The 19,314-nt window shown below is 33.4% G+C and overlaps 2 protein-coding genes across 3 annotated transcripts; one reads left to right on the top strand and one right to left on the bottom strand.

The window, feature by feature from the left end:
• The first annotated feature begins 7,449 nt into the window (after positions 1–7,449).
• Positions 7,450–15,809, top strand: LOC104214318 (tRNA (guanine(26)-N(2))-dimethyltransferase 1-like). 2 transcript variants are annotated; one of them, XM_009763971.2, is made up of 13 exons: positions 7,450–7,705; positions 10,173–10,460; positions 10,557–10,644; positions 11,473–11,594; positions 11,834–11,973; positions 12,059–12,131; positions 12,436–12,524; positions 12,613–12,718; positions 13,683–13,895; positions 14,102–14,296; positions 14,463–14,540; positions 15,215–15,440; positions 15,544–15,809. In XM_009763971.2, the coding sequence occupies exons 1-13, from the start codon at positions 7,562–7,564 to the stop codon at positions 15,546–15,548; spliced, it is 1,767 nt and encodes a 588-aa protein (XP_009762273.1). In that variant the 5' UTR covers positions 7,450–7,561; the 3' UTR covers positions 15,549–15,809. The 2 variants fall into 2 exon arrangements, with proteins under 2 accessions (XP_009762273.1, XP_009762272.1); XM_009763970.2 differs by having other exon boundaries at positions 15,215–15,602.
• Positions 15,810–16,284: 475 nt separating this feature from the next.
• On the bottom strand, positions 16,285–19,036 carry LOC104214320 (probable UDP-arabinopyranose mutase 1). The gene is made up of 4 exons (XM_009763972.2): positions 18,650–19,036; positions 17,848–18,098; positions 17,051–17,219; positions 16,285–16,867 (listed from the first exon to the last, which is right to left on the bottom strand). The coding sequence occupies exons 1-4, from the start codon at positions 18,959–18,961 to the stop codon at positions 16,526–16,528; spliced, it is 1,074 nt and encodes a 357-aa protein (XP_009762274.1). The 5' UTR covers positions 18,962–19,036; the 3' UTR covers positions 16,285–16,525.
• Positions 19,037–19,314: the final 278 nt, after the last annotated feature.

The raw sequence follows: 19,314 nt of genomic DNA, 5'->3' as shown, positions 1-19,314 counted from the left end.
TAGTTATGGTAACTTGTTAATTGATGTGTTTATTTGGGTATTTATTTAAAAATTGCAGATAATCCACATCTGAATTTGCATAGAAAATTAGGTTTTTTGATCTTTGTACTCTGTACTCCGTACTCCTTACATAAATGTGAACTTCTTTGCATAAATTGGGACACAGGGAGTATGCTATTTCCTTTTCTGCCCAAGTTCCTTAATGGCAGACTAGCTCCTTCGTCTCGCGTGATTTACATTTTCGGCATATTAACTGATGCATTTTGGATTCTATCCCTCCTATTGTAAAACTTAATTTTCTATTTCAGATGCTTTAAGATAATGAATTGCTGGAATTATTCTACAGCTTCTCAAGTTAAATGTTTTCTTGCATTTGTTGTATACAATTCACGTTTTATAAAATGATGAAACATGGGAATGTTCTCAGTTTCAACCTTTTAGAAGTAAGTTGCTTTGAAGTGAACCAAAAGATGAAAACCTAAAACGGTGTAATGGTGAACTTGAAATATGTGGGATAATCAGTGGATAAACATTTGAATGACTTCAATACCTAGTTGAGGATAATCACTGGATAAACATTGAATGGTAGAATGTTGCTGGATCATTACTTCTTTTTAACAGACATGTATGTCTGGTGTAATTTCGATTTGTGAATATGTATGCTAGGCCGATAAACCGCCCGATAAGAGCTAAACCGATTCCAATCCGTCCTGATATCTTATCTGGTGGCTAACGAATTAATACATTTAAAAGCCGATAACCGTTAAGCCAACCCGTTAAGAGTAAATAACCGCTCAATCCGCCCGATAAGTAGCCCTAGTTAAAACGAACCAATCTATATATATCTATATCTATATTAAAAGTACGGCAAAATGTCGTTCGCCTTTTTTACCCTTTTAAAATAGACTTCATATTAGATAAAATAGTAATTTGATCATTTTCCTAATATTTAGGAATAATCATTTATTATTTTCCAAATATTTAACACTTTAAAATGCTAAAATTTGGATTACTAAATCTTTCCTTATTTAAATTATATAAGAACTTTTAATATTTAGAAAATTTACAATCAAGTTATTTTTTACTTCACAATTATTTCTTTGTTATATGTTTAGGCTTAGTTTCTCCCGTCTACAGTTATTTGATGTATTATATTGACTTAGGTTAGGTTCAAAAATAATAAACATCATGTCTATATCATTCATCTTGTCTTCTTTAATTTTAATAACATCACAATTTTGGTAAATAAATAAATTTTATTTAGGTGAAACACAATAATTAATTCTGAGTACAAATTTTAGAGTCATCTATTTGAATACTTGAAAAGAGTAGTCTAAACCAAACATGTCGCTTATTCATTTATAACTCTTAGTCTCCTACTTAAATAATATTTTTTTTGTTTATCTATTTTTTGTATGATATTAGAAAATTACATTCAATAATATAAATAAATAAAATTTAAAATTTATAAAAGAGAGAGAGAATAACACAAATAATTCTACAAAACAAAGATTTAAAAGTAAAATGTGAGGAAGATATTTATTTGTACCCTTTGGAAATATAACTCTTCATAGATAAAGTTATTTACAGTTAAATATTTAAAATTGGGGAGGATTTTATATTAATATTTAAATCATAAAATATAAATTATTTTCTTTAGTAACAAATTATTAAGTTTTTGAAACAACTTATTAGACAAAAAAACTTACTCAATTATTTTTAAATTCATCATATAAAAAGAATTATTTTTTAAGTTGAAAAAATCCTTAATATAGTATTAATACTCAAATTGATGAAAGTGCTAACTTGATGTAACAATGATGAAATAGTAGAGACAAAATATATCCTAAATGAGTTGTTATTAATTATTTTTTATTTTTGTATTCATCCTAACAAACAATAACTTGTTGTAAACTATTAACTCAACATTAGTCATTTTTAGGCTTCATATTTTTATTTTATCAATTTTCTTCTATGAGCGATAGCACCACCTCTTATTCACAAATTTTAAAGATCAAAAGACTCAATTTTCAATTTAGAGTTACGGAAAAAGGCTCAAATGCTATCAAACTTTAAAAAATGGCATATCTATGCCACCCGTTAAAAATGGGATGTATTCATGCCACCGATGTTACACTATTGGTTCATTTGTGCCATTATTCATTAACGGTTCTCACACCCAGTATTTACATTATAAACCATTATTTTTTTAACTTTACACTTGCCATGCATGTGTCGTTTAATTAGACCCCTTCCAATAACTACATCATAATAAAAGTATAGTTGATCATATTTGTGTATAGTTGTCATGCATGTGTCGTTTAATTAGACCCCTTCCAATAACTACATCATAATAAAAGTGTAGTTGATCATATTTGTGTATTCTCGAATGAATTTGAGTACAACTTTCCAAAAATATTTACACAAAAACTCTTAAATATTCAAGGGCTATGTGTCTTAGCTAAACTAAAATAGAATAATTTGATAATTTGTGAAATTGAAGCAACAAAATTATAAAACTCACACAAAGTTTAAGGTGACTACATTAAATGGTGATTGAGAACTTTTATGTGACAAAGTTTCTTTCTTCTTCGAGTTACCTATTTAGGTCCAATGTTATCATTTATAGAGCTTACACTTAATATTTTATAATTTAAATATAACTTTAATATAATATTTATGTGATGATGTACACGCGTACACTAAGATTAGTATTATATTAAAAGTACGAAGGCCCTTAGCGAAATATCGTTCGTCTTTTCTACCATTTTAAAATAGAGTTCGCACTGAATAAAAAAATCATTTAATTATTTTTCTAATATTTAAGAATAGTTTATTTTAATTAATTTCCTACTATTTAGGAATAATTACCTTTTAGGTTTGGGAGAATTTTTTTTAGTTGATAAATTAGGAAACTTTAAAATAGGGATGTGTGGTGGGCTTCCTTCACCTTCTTTACTCGAGGGTTATTTGGAAACAGTCTCCCTACCCTTCCAGGATAGGAGTAAGGTTGCGTACATTCTATCCTCCCCAGACCCCACTCGGTGGAATTATACTGGGTAATTGTTGTTGTTGATAAATTAGGAAACTTTTTATATTTTGAAGTAACTATGTTTCGTTTATTTTCTAACTTTATTTATATTTAGGAGTATGAAATTTCTCCTATTAGGTTTAGGAGGGGTTTTTTCGTTAATAAAATCCGTGGTTCTTTTTAGTTAATAAAAATTGACAGATTTGTGAACTCCTTTTCCATTTAGGAGTCTTAATTTTTTAATAATTAATTTTTATGGTCTATTTGAACTATATACAATTTGACCTTATATAATTAATTTCAAACTATATATGAGTACTTCTAAAAAAATAGCTACAATTCCACGTTTTCATCATTACTTTGTTGTTCGAGCAACATCAACAAAATTAAGGGGTTTCAGGGTGTTTTCTTTTTTAATTTTTTTTTTATTTTTATTAGTATTTAAAATTTGTATTAATGTTCAATTAATCCTTATTTTGGTGTTCTTGATTGTGAACCTTCGTTGAACATGACAGTCGCTATATTGCATTAGACTTTATGCTTCTATTTTTTGTCAAGCTATCTCTTCTACTATTTTTTCGTGCTTGCATATAATAAATATTATAAAATTTATATATTTGACGCAGTACATACGTGCAACGCACGTATACTAAAACTAGTACGTTACGAAATATATGTAGCTCGCCTCCAAAAAAAAAACGATTGAACTCTGACTTTTAGTACACCTCGAATTTGTTCACCAACCTAGAAACCTTTTTTGGTCCTTTGAAATATGAAGAATTAACCCAAATAGTCGTCCATCCAACAGCTTAAACTAAAAATAGCCAGTGAACGTATAATATATGCATAATTTATGTATTATATGTGAAAATTATGTATAATCAATATATAATCTATGTATATGACTAGAAAAAATAAACAATGAATATGACCGGCTATTTATGTAAAGATCACCCAGTTTTTACATATTTGGAGGGCTCCCTTGCATGGGCTTTGCATATGTCGTGATTAACCGGACCATCCAAGTCCTATCCATCAAGCCCAAAGTCCATATCATAAACTTGCGTACTACTAAACCAAAATCATACGTTCTTTCCTATAATAAACATTGCATGTTCACCAGTAGCCACTTTTAAGGCTGTCATTTCAAACATAGCCAGTAGTTTTTGCAGTTCAAACATTAGGACAATGCGCTAACATTCAGTCAGTGCAATTTGAACTTCGGAAAACTGTCTTGGAGTTCAGTTCTTGCAGTTTAAACTTCAGGTCATTATTATGAATTTCAAACTGTAAGTTGACTCAATTCTAGCTTGTGGTAAAATTTAAATTTTTCTTCTGTAATATTAAGATTTATAGACTAAACAAGAATAATATTTTACTAAATAAATATAATAGTTAGGTTTTCATTATTTTAGATTTGTGGCATGTTAAAAATTAATAAAAAAGATGACATAATCTTTTAAGAAATTGATGACATAATCTCTCGAGACAATCTAAAGAGATAAGTGAGAGAATTAATGTGGAGAAGAATAAAATTTATAATACGCTTTACTTTTATTAATGATATTTACTAAAAACGCTCATCAACTAATTTTATAAATGGTAATTTATATTATTTTGATTCTGCTATTATTATGGTTTGACCACTATGCATTTTTTGTACGCCTCGATTGAACCTTAATTTAATAAACAGAAAAAAGCAGAAAATATTTATTATATATAAAATGTTAAAAAAAAAAATCTCCTCTTATGAATTCTAACGTGTACTAGGGTTTTTGCCTTAGCATATTATATCCTTCTCTTTCATTGGAAAGGAAAAAAAAAAACTGCTCTAACAGAAACGGCTGATAATGGGAGACGAGGAGAAATAGTAGAACGGACGTGGCATATCCTAATCCTTTCCACTAACTTTGAAAATGCATACTTACTCTTTGAAGATGCAATTGTTATTGTTAGTTTAATTATAATTAGAATTAGAATAATCAAAATATGAGTATTTAATATCCTTTGATAAACACGTAAATTTAAGAAAAAATACCATCTATGTCCATTTATAAGTAGTTTATTAAAAAAATTGATCAATTCATAAAATATCACTAATATTAGCCAAATAGTTATTTGTAGCCAAAAAGGGTCAAATTTTTGCTTCTTTTGAGTGGGTGTTATTAGAATAGATTGAGTACATCTTAATAAGCTTGAATCTTAGTTTTGGGATGATTTGGTGGAGTTTTCAGGTGGTTTGAATTGAAAATTCGAAGTAAAAGATGAATATGAAAAAAATAATAATAGGTGTATCACTTGTGTATCATATTTGTATCAAATGTGTATCACATGTATATCCATGTATACTTGCGTGTGAGATACATCGATGATACATGTGTCACAGAAGAATTTGCTGAACTCGACTTTAACTATGGATTTTGATATCAAATCAGTCCAAATCACCTCCAATCTTCCCAAAATTTTGTATATTGACTCATCTGTATGTTTTCAATGAAATTCAACCATACCCATTGAAAAAAGTCTTTTTTGCTTAAATTTTTGGAATCTTGTGTGTGTGTGTATATTGTATTTCATCACCTTATTTGTTACTTCATCCATGAAATTTCCTTTCCGTCTTGCATCTAATGTTGCTAATCACGCTTAAAATATGAAAGGAGATCTTTGTGTGTGATTTTTGAAGAGAAAAAACCTTATTTCTCTGGATTTTTAATTTTTATATGTGTTTGGCTAGTTTTAGTAAGTTTATATTAATGACTAGAGGTTGGTAAATTAGGACTTTTTTGGGACATTTCTATAAGATTCCCTAAATTTAAACCACATCTTAGCTTGTATTGTAGACATAACGTACATTTAATTTTCTTAAACTAGAAGATTGGAGAGTATCCTGAGGCAATCTAAAAAGTTAAGAGAATTAGTTTGAAAAAGAAGAATAAAATCTATAATATGATTTAATTTCATTAGGGACAATTTCATACTGAAAAATGAACAATCTATATATAAATATAAAGCCGGGCAAAAAAATCAGTGACGTGGCATCATTCCTAGAGCAGAAATGATATTTATCTTTCTTGCTTTTTTTTTTTGTTGCATTTTCCTCTTATTTTATTATAAAAAATGCTTTATTTAACTTAAATATCCAACAAGGAATGTTGGTTGCAATTGTAAATTTATAGGAATGCAACGGCTGCAAAATGTGACGGTTGCAATTGTTACTTTATAGGAATGCAACGGCAAAACTCTTAATTAATGAAAATAATGGCGATATTTAGATTAGAAACATATACTAGCTTACGGTTACAAGTAGCAATTAAGGTATCAACAATTGCACTCTTACTCTTTAAACCCCATCTTTCGCTTCATTGTTTTGGATGGTCAAGCTCAGCACAAATAACGTACTTTAACTCAGCAAAGAAAGTTCATTTCAACATGGAATTGATCTTTAAGAGAAGTCAATGTATAATTTGAGAGTTAAACTGAGGAGGACGATAAAGATTCATATTGTGTTCTTTGTGTAAGTCAAAATTTCACAGATATTAGAATTGTAACCTTTTTCATTTCTTCTTTCCTTTTCTTTCACTATTTAATATATCTCATATTGTGCTGTTTAGTGTGGTTTTTTCTTGTGATACGAAATTCCGTGCACTAAATTGTATTGGAATGATAGACTTTATTGCATGTGAAACTTTATTAATTTGAAAAAGAAACTGATTATTTTAGATATAAAGTTTTAGAACACGACTCTGCCATTATAGATCTTCAAAAACTTATGTGATACTTTTATTTTAATATGTATTTTACTATACAATTTTTCAATATATAAAATTAATCATTTTAATATTCACTAAATTTATAAAATGTGTTGTTCAACTGCGCGAAGCGCGGACAAATTAACTAGTCAATTTAATAAATTGTAGAAACTTTTGAATTTTTTTGTACAACTCATACATTTAGCTCTAGTTTGACCATAGAATTTGCCTTTATTTAAAAAAAAATTAAAAATATTTTTTGTTTATGAAATATGATCATATTTTGAAAAAAAAAATCAATTTTTTTTTCAAGTTCACCAAAACTAGTTTAGGGGAATTTTTGGGTGAAATTTTTTCTTCAATTCCTAAACTTAAACTTTTTATCAAATAAAATGCATGTCCAAATACAACTTTAATTTTTAAAAATTATTTTTCAACATAATTTTAAAAACATTTTTTTTTCATGTTTCAATAAAATTTATGTCTAAACGCTGCCTTAAAACTTTTGTTAACCGTAATTTGACAAAAAGTTCCATTCAAAAGCAAATAAAAAAGAAAAAAAAAAACCTTGTACAAAAAATATTAAAAAATCCCGCACAGCAACTGCCCAACACCCAAATTCAGGAGCACTAGGGTTTTTGCTCTCACTAAGCGTGGTGTATTCGCATATTTAAACTCGGCAGTTTCATTCGCTATTTCCCAAAAAAACCTTAAACTGTTCATCTTTATTTGCCCATCATCGGCGTTTATTTGGCCATTATCCCACAGGAAACCGTCGACAATGGGGGCTGAGAACAAAACTGATGAAGAGAAGCAGAACGGAGACGGCACATTATTTGATCTCAATGATTACACCATCATCAAAGAAGGAGATGCTGAGATTCTTATGCATGCTAAAAATGAAGTTTTTTACAACAAAACTCAGGTCCTCCTTTTTTTCTTTTCCTTTATGTATTGTGTAACTTAGTTTCACTGTGTTACTTTTCAAGAAAAAAGCTGTTTCCATAGTTCAAAGCTTTAATTTTTATAATTACCTTGATTTATAGTGCCAAATATTTTTAAGTTTTAAGCTTTGTAAAAGTGCTTCATTAATTCTTGCTATTTGGCTAAGCCTTGATGAACAGAGTAGAGTTACCCGATACTTGCTGATGGGAATCATAGCAAGTTGCCCGGGCATGACAACAACAACAACAATCAAGTATAATCCCACTTAGTGGGCTGTGGTACGCAGACCTCACCCCTACCCTGGGGTAGAGAGTATGTTTCCAAATAGACCCTCGGCATCCTTCCATCCAATAACTTTCCACCTTGCTCTTGGGGAGACTCGAACTCACAACCTCTTTGGTTGGAAGTGGAGGTTGCTTACCATCATAGCAACCCCTCTTGTCTGCCCGGGCATGACTTTTATCAAAATAAAAGAGTGCTTCACTAACAATAGTTCCCTGATTTTTCTATTGCAGTAAGACATGTTTTTAATTAAAAATATTTTTTTTGGGAAAATTTCACAAAACACAATGATTCGCTAATTTGAGTGTAATAGTTGCGTTGTCAAAAACAAAAATTTCCACAGAGGTCAATAGTTTATTTTGTTTGCCACTTGACCAGCTATAACTGTGTTGTGCTTATTGTATTCACCCCGATAGTCTTTATCGCTCCTGAACTCCATGGCAAATTCAGCTAGTAATTGAAATGGACAGGGATATAGGTGTAGGATCTCTGTTAGATACTTTGGGATAAACTTAAATACAGCATGTACGGATGGGAGAGGGATAAGGATCAACTCTGCTTTAGCACTCTCTTGAGAACCAACTATTTGTTCATTAGGAAGTTTTACTTTCCCTCTATAGCATTGTCTTATTAGAGAGTACATTGAGAAGTTTTCACTAAGTTCTAATATCTCTAGAATTTGCAATGTCTAGAGTGTAGGTGCTTCTTGAGTCAGTGCTCTTGCCTCTTGTAATGTGTGTGAGAGGGAGAACAACATTGTCAAAAGTGAAAAGCGTAGAAAAGCATTAAGGTCAAGTTCTGTTAGTTATTTAAACACAAAACACAATTAAAGTGCAATCTATGGTGAAAAATCTGTAGATGAAGGAAAAATTAGTAAAAATTTATATGTGACTAATTTTTTTCTAAAAATAATACAAAACATCTACTAATACATTATGCAATTGTATGGAGCATGAAAAGAAAAAATAATGTGCCTGGGGGCTTTACCAGGACTAACAAATAAAAAGCCTATGACTGGAAGTGATATTAGAGACCAATTGCATTCTGGAAAAAAAGGTCAATATCAGATTCATCTAGAATGGACCTTGTTATGCACTTGGCCGACTCTGACGGAAAGAGCAGACTCAATGGTCATTGTGAGTGCGAAAACAAAGATTCGTTTTCAACTTCTCATTATGGTTTTACAGAACTAAAATGACTTGAATTCGTTTATATGCCAGAAAGCCAAGGGTTCAGCAAGACAAGTTTTACTACAATTACTTGAATGGCTTTTGGATAACATCCTTTTACGAAGTGTGTTCCTTTTATAAAGCATCCTTTTCCCATTGTGTTTGGCTTCAACTATTCCCACAGCCCATCAATTAGTTAATTATTGACATATTTTAGCTAATGGTCATATAGTAAATATATTGGTTATCGCTATAAACCTTGAGATACTATTACGGCAAAGGATGAATATAAACATCCAGAGTTGTGATACAAAAATTTCATGATTCATCCCTTCATGAGGAATTACCAAACCATTTGACTCTTTGCTCAACTCTATGTTGCATTTGGCAAAAAATAATTGCGTCAAGCCAACCTCTTCTTATTACTTTTTTGGTTAACTTCCTTCCTGATGAAGAGGAGGTAGTTGGGAACTATATTACATTAAATCTATGTTGGTGATATGTATCTACCATTTGCGAGTAATTCTCCAACATGGGTACATTCGTTTAGTAAATTTCTTGTGTTTTACAAAGGATCTCTGCACATGTCGTACTTGTTACATGTCTACATCTTCATGTAACATGGTTCGGAATGTAATTACTATCATATTTTAGGATAATTGTGGACATTTCCTTTCTTTTTGACTTTATGACAGCTCGGTTCATGTTAAATTCCAACCATTAAATATTTAGGAGAGGGTAATTTAGTCTTTTCAAGATGTCTGTTGCAACTTGTACTAAAAATCTAGTACTCAATGGTCTCTGGCATGCCAAGTTGAGCAGTTTTTGCTTGTACAACACTTTGTGGTTTATTGATAGCAGTCAAGTTACATCCTTTTATACTTTTCTCTTTATGGTAACATTTGAGACAGTGGTAGCCACCTTATTATAGCTCATCTTTGTTATTTTGGTGTACATAAGATTCAAAATCTAACAGTTTAAAACCATCTCCACCAGGTGAATAACAGAGATATGTCTGTAGCTGTTTTGAGGACCTTTATATCACAACGAAAGCAGGAGCATGAAGCAATGTTGACCAGGCGACGAACCAAGGCTGGAAATAAGGTACCTGATGCTAAAGCGGAAATCCCAGATGATTCAGGGCAGCATAATGGTGAATCCAATGATGGATCTGAAGTTTTGGAAGATGCATCCCATAATGAATCATGTAGCAAACCAGAGGAAGAGACTAAAAACCTACGGGGAAAAGGCCGAGAAGAACTAAAGCCTCCACGAGTTCTCGAGGTTTCTTGCCATTTTTGTGTTGATTATTATAGGTTTATCAGAAATGAGGTATTTGCTGTGGTTGATTAACTGTTTTATTTCAATGTGACTTAACAGGCTCTCTCAGCTTCTGGGTTGAGGGCTTTAAGGTATGCGCGTGAAGTCGAAGGAATTAGTCAGGTTGTGGCCCTTGACAATGATAAAGGTAATTCTGTCTCAGTTAGGTGTTGCAGTACAAAGTATCTAGTGCTGTTGCAACTCTAACCCTCACTGCCAACCATGGTAAAAGAAAAAGGAAAGCATCTTTTGGGTTAAGAGTTCACTTACAAAAAAAAGTAAAAATGTCTGATGGAATAGACTAAAACCATCGACCTTAGAGTGCGTAATATGTAATCATTCAGGGACTGACTTTACTGCCTAGGTATTAAAGCTGCTAAATAAATGCAAGGATTAAAGTGAATTCCTTGTAGTAGTGATAATATGAGATAAACCCTGTGAAAAATTCAGAGGATTGTATGTAGCTTTAACCGACACATTTGCCTGTCTTGTTTCAAAACATCTGTATAATAACTTGATACAGATATTATTTCCAATGTCCTATCCAGTATTTGACAGTGCTATCAAAGGTGCACTTAAAGCGCCCTTAAGCCCTAAAGCGAGGCTCAAAACAGGTTGAACATTTCGCCTCACTTAACGGGCGCTTTAGTGTTGTCATCAAGGCTTTAAGGCATACTTTTCCTTGCCAATGAGTATAATCCTGAAGAGTCGACACTAAACAATTGATATTTCACTTTATCATAAATTTTCTTCTATTTCTTTGTCCATATATTTCATATTTGTTATTCATGCTTATAAATATTATCTTGGACAACACATACATATTTGTAGTTTTTCTCAATTGCACCTTTCTTCATTAAAGCCCATGCTTTATTTTCGCTTTGCGCTTAAAGCCCCAACAGACCTTAGAGTTTTTTTTTTGCGCTTTTCGCCTTTGATAACACTGGTATTTGACTGGTATTCTCTCTGATTGCAGCCTCTGTGGAAGCTTGCAGGAGAAACATAAAATTTAATGGTTCAGTAGCATGCTCTAAGGTGGAGTCTCACCTTGCTGATGCGAGAGTTTATATGCTTACCCACTCAAAAGAATTTGATGTGGTATGAATATACAATATTTCATCATATTTATGTTCTTCTGCACAGGGGTGTGTCTAGTAACCACCTGTAATGAGTAAAAACTGTTCTTTGGTGTTGAATTAATAAGGTAAACACGTGCAGGATAGTTACTTTACACGTTTAAGTTCCTTATCCTAGTTAATTGTATGTTTAAATAATTTTGTTAATATCTATTCTAAGCTGAGCTATCATTCATACATTTTTGGTTAATGTTGTTTCAGGTTGATCTTGATCCTTATGGAGCACCTTCTGTGTTCCTGGACTCAGCAGTTCAATCTGTTGCTGATGGAGGGATGTTGATGTGTACCGCTACTGATATGGCAGTGTTATGTGGAGGAAATGGAGAAGTTTGCTATTCCAAGTAACCAAAATAATCCCTTTGCTTCTGGCATTACATAACTCTATTTGTCATTATATCCTGCTTACGTGATATCATCTGCAACTAGATATGGCTCCTATCCTTTGAGAGGAAAATATTGCCATGAAATGGCTTTGCGCATCCTTCTTGCATCTATTGAGGTACTTCATCTGTGAACTTTTTGTTTTTAGTTTTTTTTAAGCAGTCAGATAATGATTTCTGGCTATATTCATGCACTTTCTTTCTTTACATTCTTTTAGCATTATTCTAAAATTAGCAGCTACCCTTAGCATATTGAAGTTCCATTCCACCAACAGACTGGAAAAATTCGCCACTTATAATTTAATAATGTAGAAATTAGGAGCATCATTATCGTCTTTTTGTTGATCCTATACCATAAACAACAGGGCGCTTCTTTAATTTTTCTTAGCTTGTAACTTTTTTTTATTTGTTATTTTGTTTCAGAGCCATGCAAATCGATATAAAAGATATATAGTTCCGGTATTATCTGTTCAGATGGATTTCTATGTTCGTGTTTTTGTTCGTATATACACGTAAGTGTTTGTTTTTTCTACAATCTAGCCAATTTTGCTTAGGTTATTTTCTCTCTGTAGATTTGAGCTTTCGAATAATTGCTTGCAGTTCTGCAAGTGATATGAAAAGCACTCCTTTGAAGCTCTCATATGTCTATCAGTGCACTGGCTGTGACTCCTTCCATCTTCAGCCAGTTGGGAGGACCGTCTCAAAGGTATTTCTTCCTTCACAATCTTTGAATATCTTAATTGTAGAAGATGGTATGTGCTGGATTGAACAGCTTATACTCTAATCTAGAAATCTTGGTAGATGGAAGGAGTGCCTAAAGACGCAGATACATGTTACTTGTAATATTCTTCATCAGCCACTAATCTCACAAGCTTTATCAAGCTAGATGTGGTTGAGACGTATTTGGCATAATTATCACAAAACAAGGAAGAGTGAATTTGAAAGATGGGACTTTTCTTTACCACAAAACGGGAAAAAGTTAATTTAAAAGATGGGGCTTTTGAACAAAAGAAAAGAACCCTAAACCACACTGGAGACGATATCGTGTCTATAGGTGTTGACTAGTACTAATTTTGCTAATATGCACCAATTGCAAGAATGGTTTGTTGGCCCTCATCACTGGAGGTGGAACACCAACTACCTGTACTTGTGCATACCACTAGATTTCACTCTTGTTGTGCTGGAAATTTTAACTCTCCTACTGCAGCTTAAATAGTGATAACCTGATGCACTTTGTTTTCTGAATTCACGGTATTTATCTTTTGGAGCACTGAACTGACAGTCTCACTCACTCGTTTTGGGGGTTTGTTTTTCCTCTATTAACGAAGAAGACAACGTCAAGAAAATAGAACATTTTAATCGACTTTAACAGGCATCAATATCGGCTGTTCTGTTACTGCAAGTGTAACAGGATGTAAATCATACTTGCATGCATGTTTCTTCAATTGTGGTTTCTTTCATGTTGTTGCCAGAATGATTACATGTTCATTGGTTGCTAGGAAATTGGAGGAATCCCATTGGACTCTTGTATGTTCAATGGGGAAATTTCTCCTCTTTGCTATAGATCATGGATTCAGTTCATTGTACTTCTAAATCCTTACTTGATACTGTTTTAACACATATTTCAAGTATGGCCCATTTATATGTTTTAACTTTTTCTGCATCTTTAGAACAACAGTGTCAGATACCTTCCTGGATTTGGCCCTGCCGTTTCTCAAGAGTGCAGTGATTGTGGTAAAAAATTTAACATGGGTGGACCCATCTGGTCTGCCCCCATCCATGATCAAGAATGGGTAGCTGCCATTCTCGCAGATGTGAAGTCAATGAAGGATCGCTATCCTGCTTATGAGCGAATCTCTGCTGTGTTGACAACTGTCTCGGAGGTGTGGTTTGCCTTAAAATCGATATCATGCTCATTTTTCTTTTGTCCATACGACTCTTTCTTTCCTTTTTTTTTTTGTATCCAGAAGCTATTTAGGTAACCTAGACCACGTTACTTATACAGTCCAGATCATATTGTTGAGAATCATTTCCAGTTATTTTCAGAGGACATTCTCTAAATGCCTGACCGATGAGTGTGCTTTTGCAGGAATTACCTGATATTCCTCTGTTTCTGAGTCTGCACAATCTCTGTGCAACGCTGAAATGTACATCTCCCTCAGCAGTAATATTTCGCTCTGCTGTGATCAACGCAGGATATCGCATATCAGGGACTCATGTGAATCCTTTGGGGTTGAAAACAGATGCTCCTATGGATGTCATTTGGGATATCATGCGTTGCTGGGTAAGTGTATCCTGTGCTTGTTTCTGGCAGCTCTTGCTATGATTTTCTTCGCGTTGAAAGGCAGAGCAGTACAAGTTGCTAAAAACCATGCTTTAGCTTATTCCATATGCTGAGAATAAAGGCCCCTTCACATCCACCATCTGAGTTGATAACGTCGTATGTGCAGATTAAAAATCATCCTGTGAAAGCTCAACCATCTGACCAAGCTGGAAGTGTGATTCTTGCTAAGGAACCTGTACTGCAGGTGAACTTTGATCTTCTGAAATGTGACCTAATTTTACCAAATCTTTATCACTGGCATAGAAGGGTAGTGTTTTGTCCAAAGGAAGTTAGAAATATGAAGTTCCGACTCATTATAAAATAAATGAATTATATATGTTCTTGGCCTCCAATCTTTACTAGCCATGTCTAGTGTGAAAATTGAAATGCGAGATTCTGGTTTCCATTCTTAATTCCTGTCTCCTGTGTCTATTGTCCCCTTGACTTCAATTGTCCAGGGATCATTTATTACAAGGCACCAAAAGTCTGTGGCACATGGTCTGCTTTTGCGTGTCAATCTGTTGCACTTGTGACAAAACTACAATCGCTGTATTTTTAAGCTTCTAAATTCTTCCGCTCTTTAAAAGAAATAGATTTACCACTCTATGCTCCTTCCGATAAGGTCAATGATTTTCGGGTAACACCTACATACGACAGTCATGAAAAATTTAGCTATCTGCACACATTCAAGTTATCTACATGTGTTTATTTGTACGGTGACTTACTCTTTCTTTTCAATCAAGAATAAGATATTTCAAAACTTATCAAGAAAAAGATCTTTGAATTCTTACAGAAGACAACACCTGACTTCTAGTATGTGGTATGTCTTTTTCAGTCTTTTATCTGGAATTTTGATCTCGGTGTCTGTACTTATTTCAGGCTAATTTTTCTCGGGCTGTTGCATCCCTTAGCAAGGCACAGGCGAAGAAGGTTGCTCGTTTCCTCCCTAATCCGGAAAGGCATTGGGGTCCAAAACTAAGGGCAGGCCGACAGATCACCAGCAAGCACGTGTCTCTTTTGGGTCCCAAAGCTTTGAATGGAATTAACAACCATGAGAATGGTGATGGTAGCAACCATGAGGATGTTGAGGAGCCTGCAGCCAAGCGTAAGAAGACCGAAGAATCTGATTCATAACTTCTATCTTGGCCAAATATGTCTGCCGTTTTTATCCCATCATAATCCATCTCTTCTGCTGCATTTTCTTGCAGAGTGAGATCCATCCTCTTTCTGATAATTGTCAAAATGCCTATCGGTAATGGGGAGGATGTTATCTGTCAGTTCTTTTTATTCTTAAAGGAGGTAGGGGTATTTATATTTATTTTGTTTTGTCATTTTTAACTTTATTTAAATCTTAGTCCCAGTTGCTGTATTAAATTTTGTTTTTCATTTGTGAGAAAACTACTACTTATGTAACATGGCTTTGTTGCCTAGTTGGTCTAAATTCTAAAATGTCCACAAATATTTGTTGTTGTGACTTGACTCTGGACAGTCTCAGCTGCTAACGGGTGATTTTTTTTTTTTTTTTTCAATTTTTCTTCTGGCACCTGACGTTTAAGGTAAACATTCTGCATTATTGACAAAAAAACAATACTAAACACAAGAACCAAATGCTGGGAAATTTGCAATATATCCAGTCTGATCAAAGCCTCTAATGTTCCTGGTAGTAATTGTTTGTCTTCAAAGCTCGTGATTCATGAGAATTCTTAATTAATATCTGAATAATGATTTAGGATTGCTAAATTCAAAACATGCAAGTGACATTATTTATAATCGTTGTTAGATTATTTGGTCATCAAATATGAAAAGCGAGATGCTGTAAAAGTCTTCTTCTAACAGGTTTTGTAGGAAAATGATACCAGAATATTTACACGCTAAATTAGTAACGGCACTTTACACTGGCGCAGATGTTCTTATTTTCGTTAATTAAGCAAAAAAGAAAAGAACAAGAATTGAAAGAGAAGTAACAGAAAATTATTTCATCTGATCCTTGCATCAGAGTGTTATGACCAAATGGCTTATTACAGTTTACGAGAATTTAATGGAAGTTCTACATCCATTTCTTCCAAATTATGGCTACATCTACAACTCAAGTAAAAAAAATGTAAAAGGATATAGATGACAGAATTACATAAAAGCAAAGCTATAAATTCTGCAAATAAACTAAAATGTCTCAAATAACTATGAAATATTTTATTTGGAAGCACCATTGGGAATCTTGGCAGAGTCTTTAGTAGCAGGATTGAGTTCATCCCAAGCTTCAATCCAAGTGACCATAGCATCAGCAAGCTTCACAAAATAAGGATCAATTTTGCCAAGTTTTTCATTAACCTGTTTGGCCATTTCCACATAGCACTTCTGGACAGTAGTGGATTCTTTGGAGAGGTTCAAATTCTGGAAAAATGGAATGATTTCTTCTTGCCAGAAAATCCCATTGTACTCTTTCTTCAAGTTTACAAATGGATTGCTAGCCTTGCTGTGGTAAATGTAGGGTAATCCAGTCTTGATTCCCAATCCCAAATGATCACATATAACCTACCAATTGGTTCAGGAGTTAAGTTATGTAAAAAATAAATCCGGTCACTTAAAAAGTAAATGCAGCCAACTCGATTGATAACATAAAATAAATGATAAATAGCCTGTTATAACAGGTTAAATTACGCTGATGAGGTAAAATAATTTTATATTGTCAGTTTATATAACAAGAAAGTGGCTAACCTTGCAGCACCAACCAGCCCACATATCATCGTATCGTCCTATAGGCTGGCCATCTCCCATGAGTCCAAAGTACATGGCTGGACCAATAAGGTCACGATCAAATGCCAGATTCATTCCACACATAGGGAAGAGAGTACCCTTTGGGATTGTCAACACCATATCAACATACCTGTTGCATCAAACTAGTCACTTAGGAAATGAAATTAAAAAACAAGAGTTTAACTTTGATATGCCAATAGTTTGAATTTTTTTTCACATTTCAGGCGGGCGGATTCACAACTTAAACTTGATATTCAAGCATTAAAATTCTTAGTATTGAACTTGGTGTACTTTTTAAGATTGTGGATTTCAAAATCTAATATTTTTCGAAAAGTTTCACATAGACATCTTATGTTTCACATGGAAAAGCACACAAGCTCCATCCACCACTGCTGTCAGGTCAATTAGAAGGTAACTACATGTAGCCACGGGCTAAGGTATATAGCCCTAAGGGTGGTCAGTGGACTACTCTTCATCGAAAAGTTATATTGTATATATAGGTAAAACATTAGATTCTAGTGATATATAATATATATTGAACACCCTTTATCGGAGATTTTTTTTATTATTATTTCAAGTTTGGACACCCAAAATAAAATTTCTGGCTTGGTCACTGCATGGAACAATCATGATTATGTAACCCTAGAATAGGGGCAATGACGCGCTACAATGGGTTAAGTTATACTGATAGTCTAAAATGATTAACACTGTCTGTGTATATAAGTAAAAAAATCATTAAAATAAATAAATAAAGAGACCTAGTGTTCCTCTCGAGAGGCTTGACAAGTTGGGTAGGAGCATCATAATCAGGGATATTGAGCCAGAGGCCATGGGAGACTGCCGTTGGCACGCCCTCACGTAGGCTGAAAGGGTAACCACGCACAAAATCTGCGCCATCTCTGAATGGATCATACAGAGTGTTGAAGAAATAAGGAGTTGATGGGCAAAGAAGATTCTTTATGTGCTGTTGCAGCGCGTTGATGTCTTTCCCACTTGGGTCCTTAGCAACCTACACTCAGGGTCAGATTTTGTTGCAAAAATGAAACAAAGTCAAAATACTAAAAAAAAAAAAAAGTGATGATTAAGGGGAAGATTAAAAACAAATATACAAAGTATTCATTGAGCAGCAAATCAACATTTCGTTCTGTTGGTTTTCTCCATTCTATTTTTAGCTTTATACTTGTAAGACTAGTTAATATCTGCTGCCGCTAAGTAAGCCTCATCAAGCCACATGAATTCAGTGATACACATTGAGATCCATATGTCTAATAACACTAGCATAGACATAAATTTAAAGGATTTAATCTGTACACACAGCCGATTAATAACTTATTATGAGCAGTTACTTTTAGTTATCTTTTAGATGACTTGATAGGGTAAAAATTCTTTTGTGTCGTGAGTGTTCACATGCATAAAATCATGGTAAACACAAATAAAGTCCATACTCTTAAATCTATCATATAAGTAAAATATGCTAGTAATACTCTTGAACGTTCAAAGATATTGACTTTTAGCAATAACGAGAAGAAAGAATTATATTAAGGAGGAAAGCGATCTCACGAAGCAATCATCGTCAATGGTGTAGATATACTTCTTCTTGGAGACCATGTAACCAAAGCAGCGACAAGCAGAGTCCTTGAATGAAATGCAAGAGGCCCTAGGACCTAAGATCTTGTTAATGTCATTTCGATTATAGAGCTCATAATCAAAACCATCAGGGACCTTAATGGTCTTAGAAGGATCACCATCTTGGACAATAATAAGATGGTATTGCTCAAAAAACGGTCTCCACATTTCAAGAAAATCAAGGTTTCTAATTGTGGGAATCACAATGTCTAGCTCATCTTTCAGTGGGGGTGCAGCTGCAGCCATGTTAGAGACTCGAATTTTTTTACAATCAAACGTTATGAGTGTTTTATTTTATTTTTTGCTTTGCAATGGAAACAATTTAGTGAGAAAGGCAAAGAGGACGAGCTTTTTATACTATAGAGTTTGAGTAAAGGTGGTGACAAGTGTGGGGTGTGGAAAAGGGGGTTAATATGGTTAAGGACTTTGTCAAAAGGTGCAATATTTGCCCGTCCCCGGCGTTTTTGGGAACATGGCCCTATGCTTATTTATCGCATTGGGTGCGTGTACACCTATTAATCGAACATAAAATTTCGTACAAGATAATATACTCTTCGATTGACCGCAGAAGAAAAAAGTAATAGCCACATTGCAGTCTT

The sequence above is a fragment of the Nicotiana sylvestris genome, chromosome 2 (genome assembly GCF_000393655.2).
Source record: "Nicotiana sylvestris chromosome 2, ASM39365v2, whole genome shotgun sequence".
Taxonomy (NCBI): domain Eukaryota; kingdom Viridiplantae; phylum Streptophyta; class Magnoliopsida; order Solanales; family Solanaceae; genus Nicotiana; species Nicotiana sylvestris.
The sequence above is the reverse complement of the archived record's forward strand: the minus strand, read 5'-3'. Positions and strand labels throughout refer to the sequence as shown.

Excerpts from the sequence above, each read along its gene's own strand:
- LOC104214320 (XM_009763972.2), bottom strand. The coding sequence starts at position 18,961 with ATGGCTGCAGCTGCACCCCCACTGAAAGATGAGCTAGACATTGTGATT. Across the intron at positions 18,099-18,649 it reads CCATTGACGATGATTGCTTC|GTTGCTAAGGACCCAAGTGG; the intron begins GTGAGATCGCTT and ends CCCTGAGTGTAG. Across the intron at positions 16,868-17,050 it reads GGGCTGGTTGGTGCTGCAAG|GTTATATGTGATCATTTGGG; the intron begins GTTAGCCACTTT and ends ACCAATTGGTAG.
- LOC104214318 (XM_009763970.2), top strand. The coding sequence starts at position 7,562 with ATGGGGGCTGAGAACAAAACTGATGAAGAGAAGCAGAACGGAGACGGC. Across the intron at positions 7,706-10,172 it reads TTTTTTACAACAAAACTCAG|GTGAATAACAGAGATATGTC; the intron begins GTCCTCCTTTTT and ends CATCTCCACCAG. Across the intron at positions 12,525-12,612 it reads GTTTTTGTTCGTATATACAC|TTCTGCAAGTGATATGAAAA; the intron begins GTAAGTGTTTGT and ends AATTGCTTGCAG.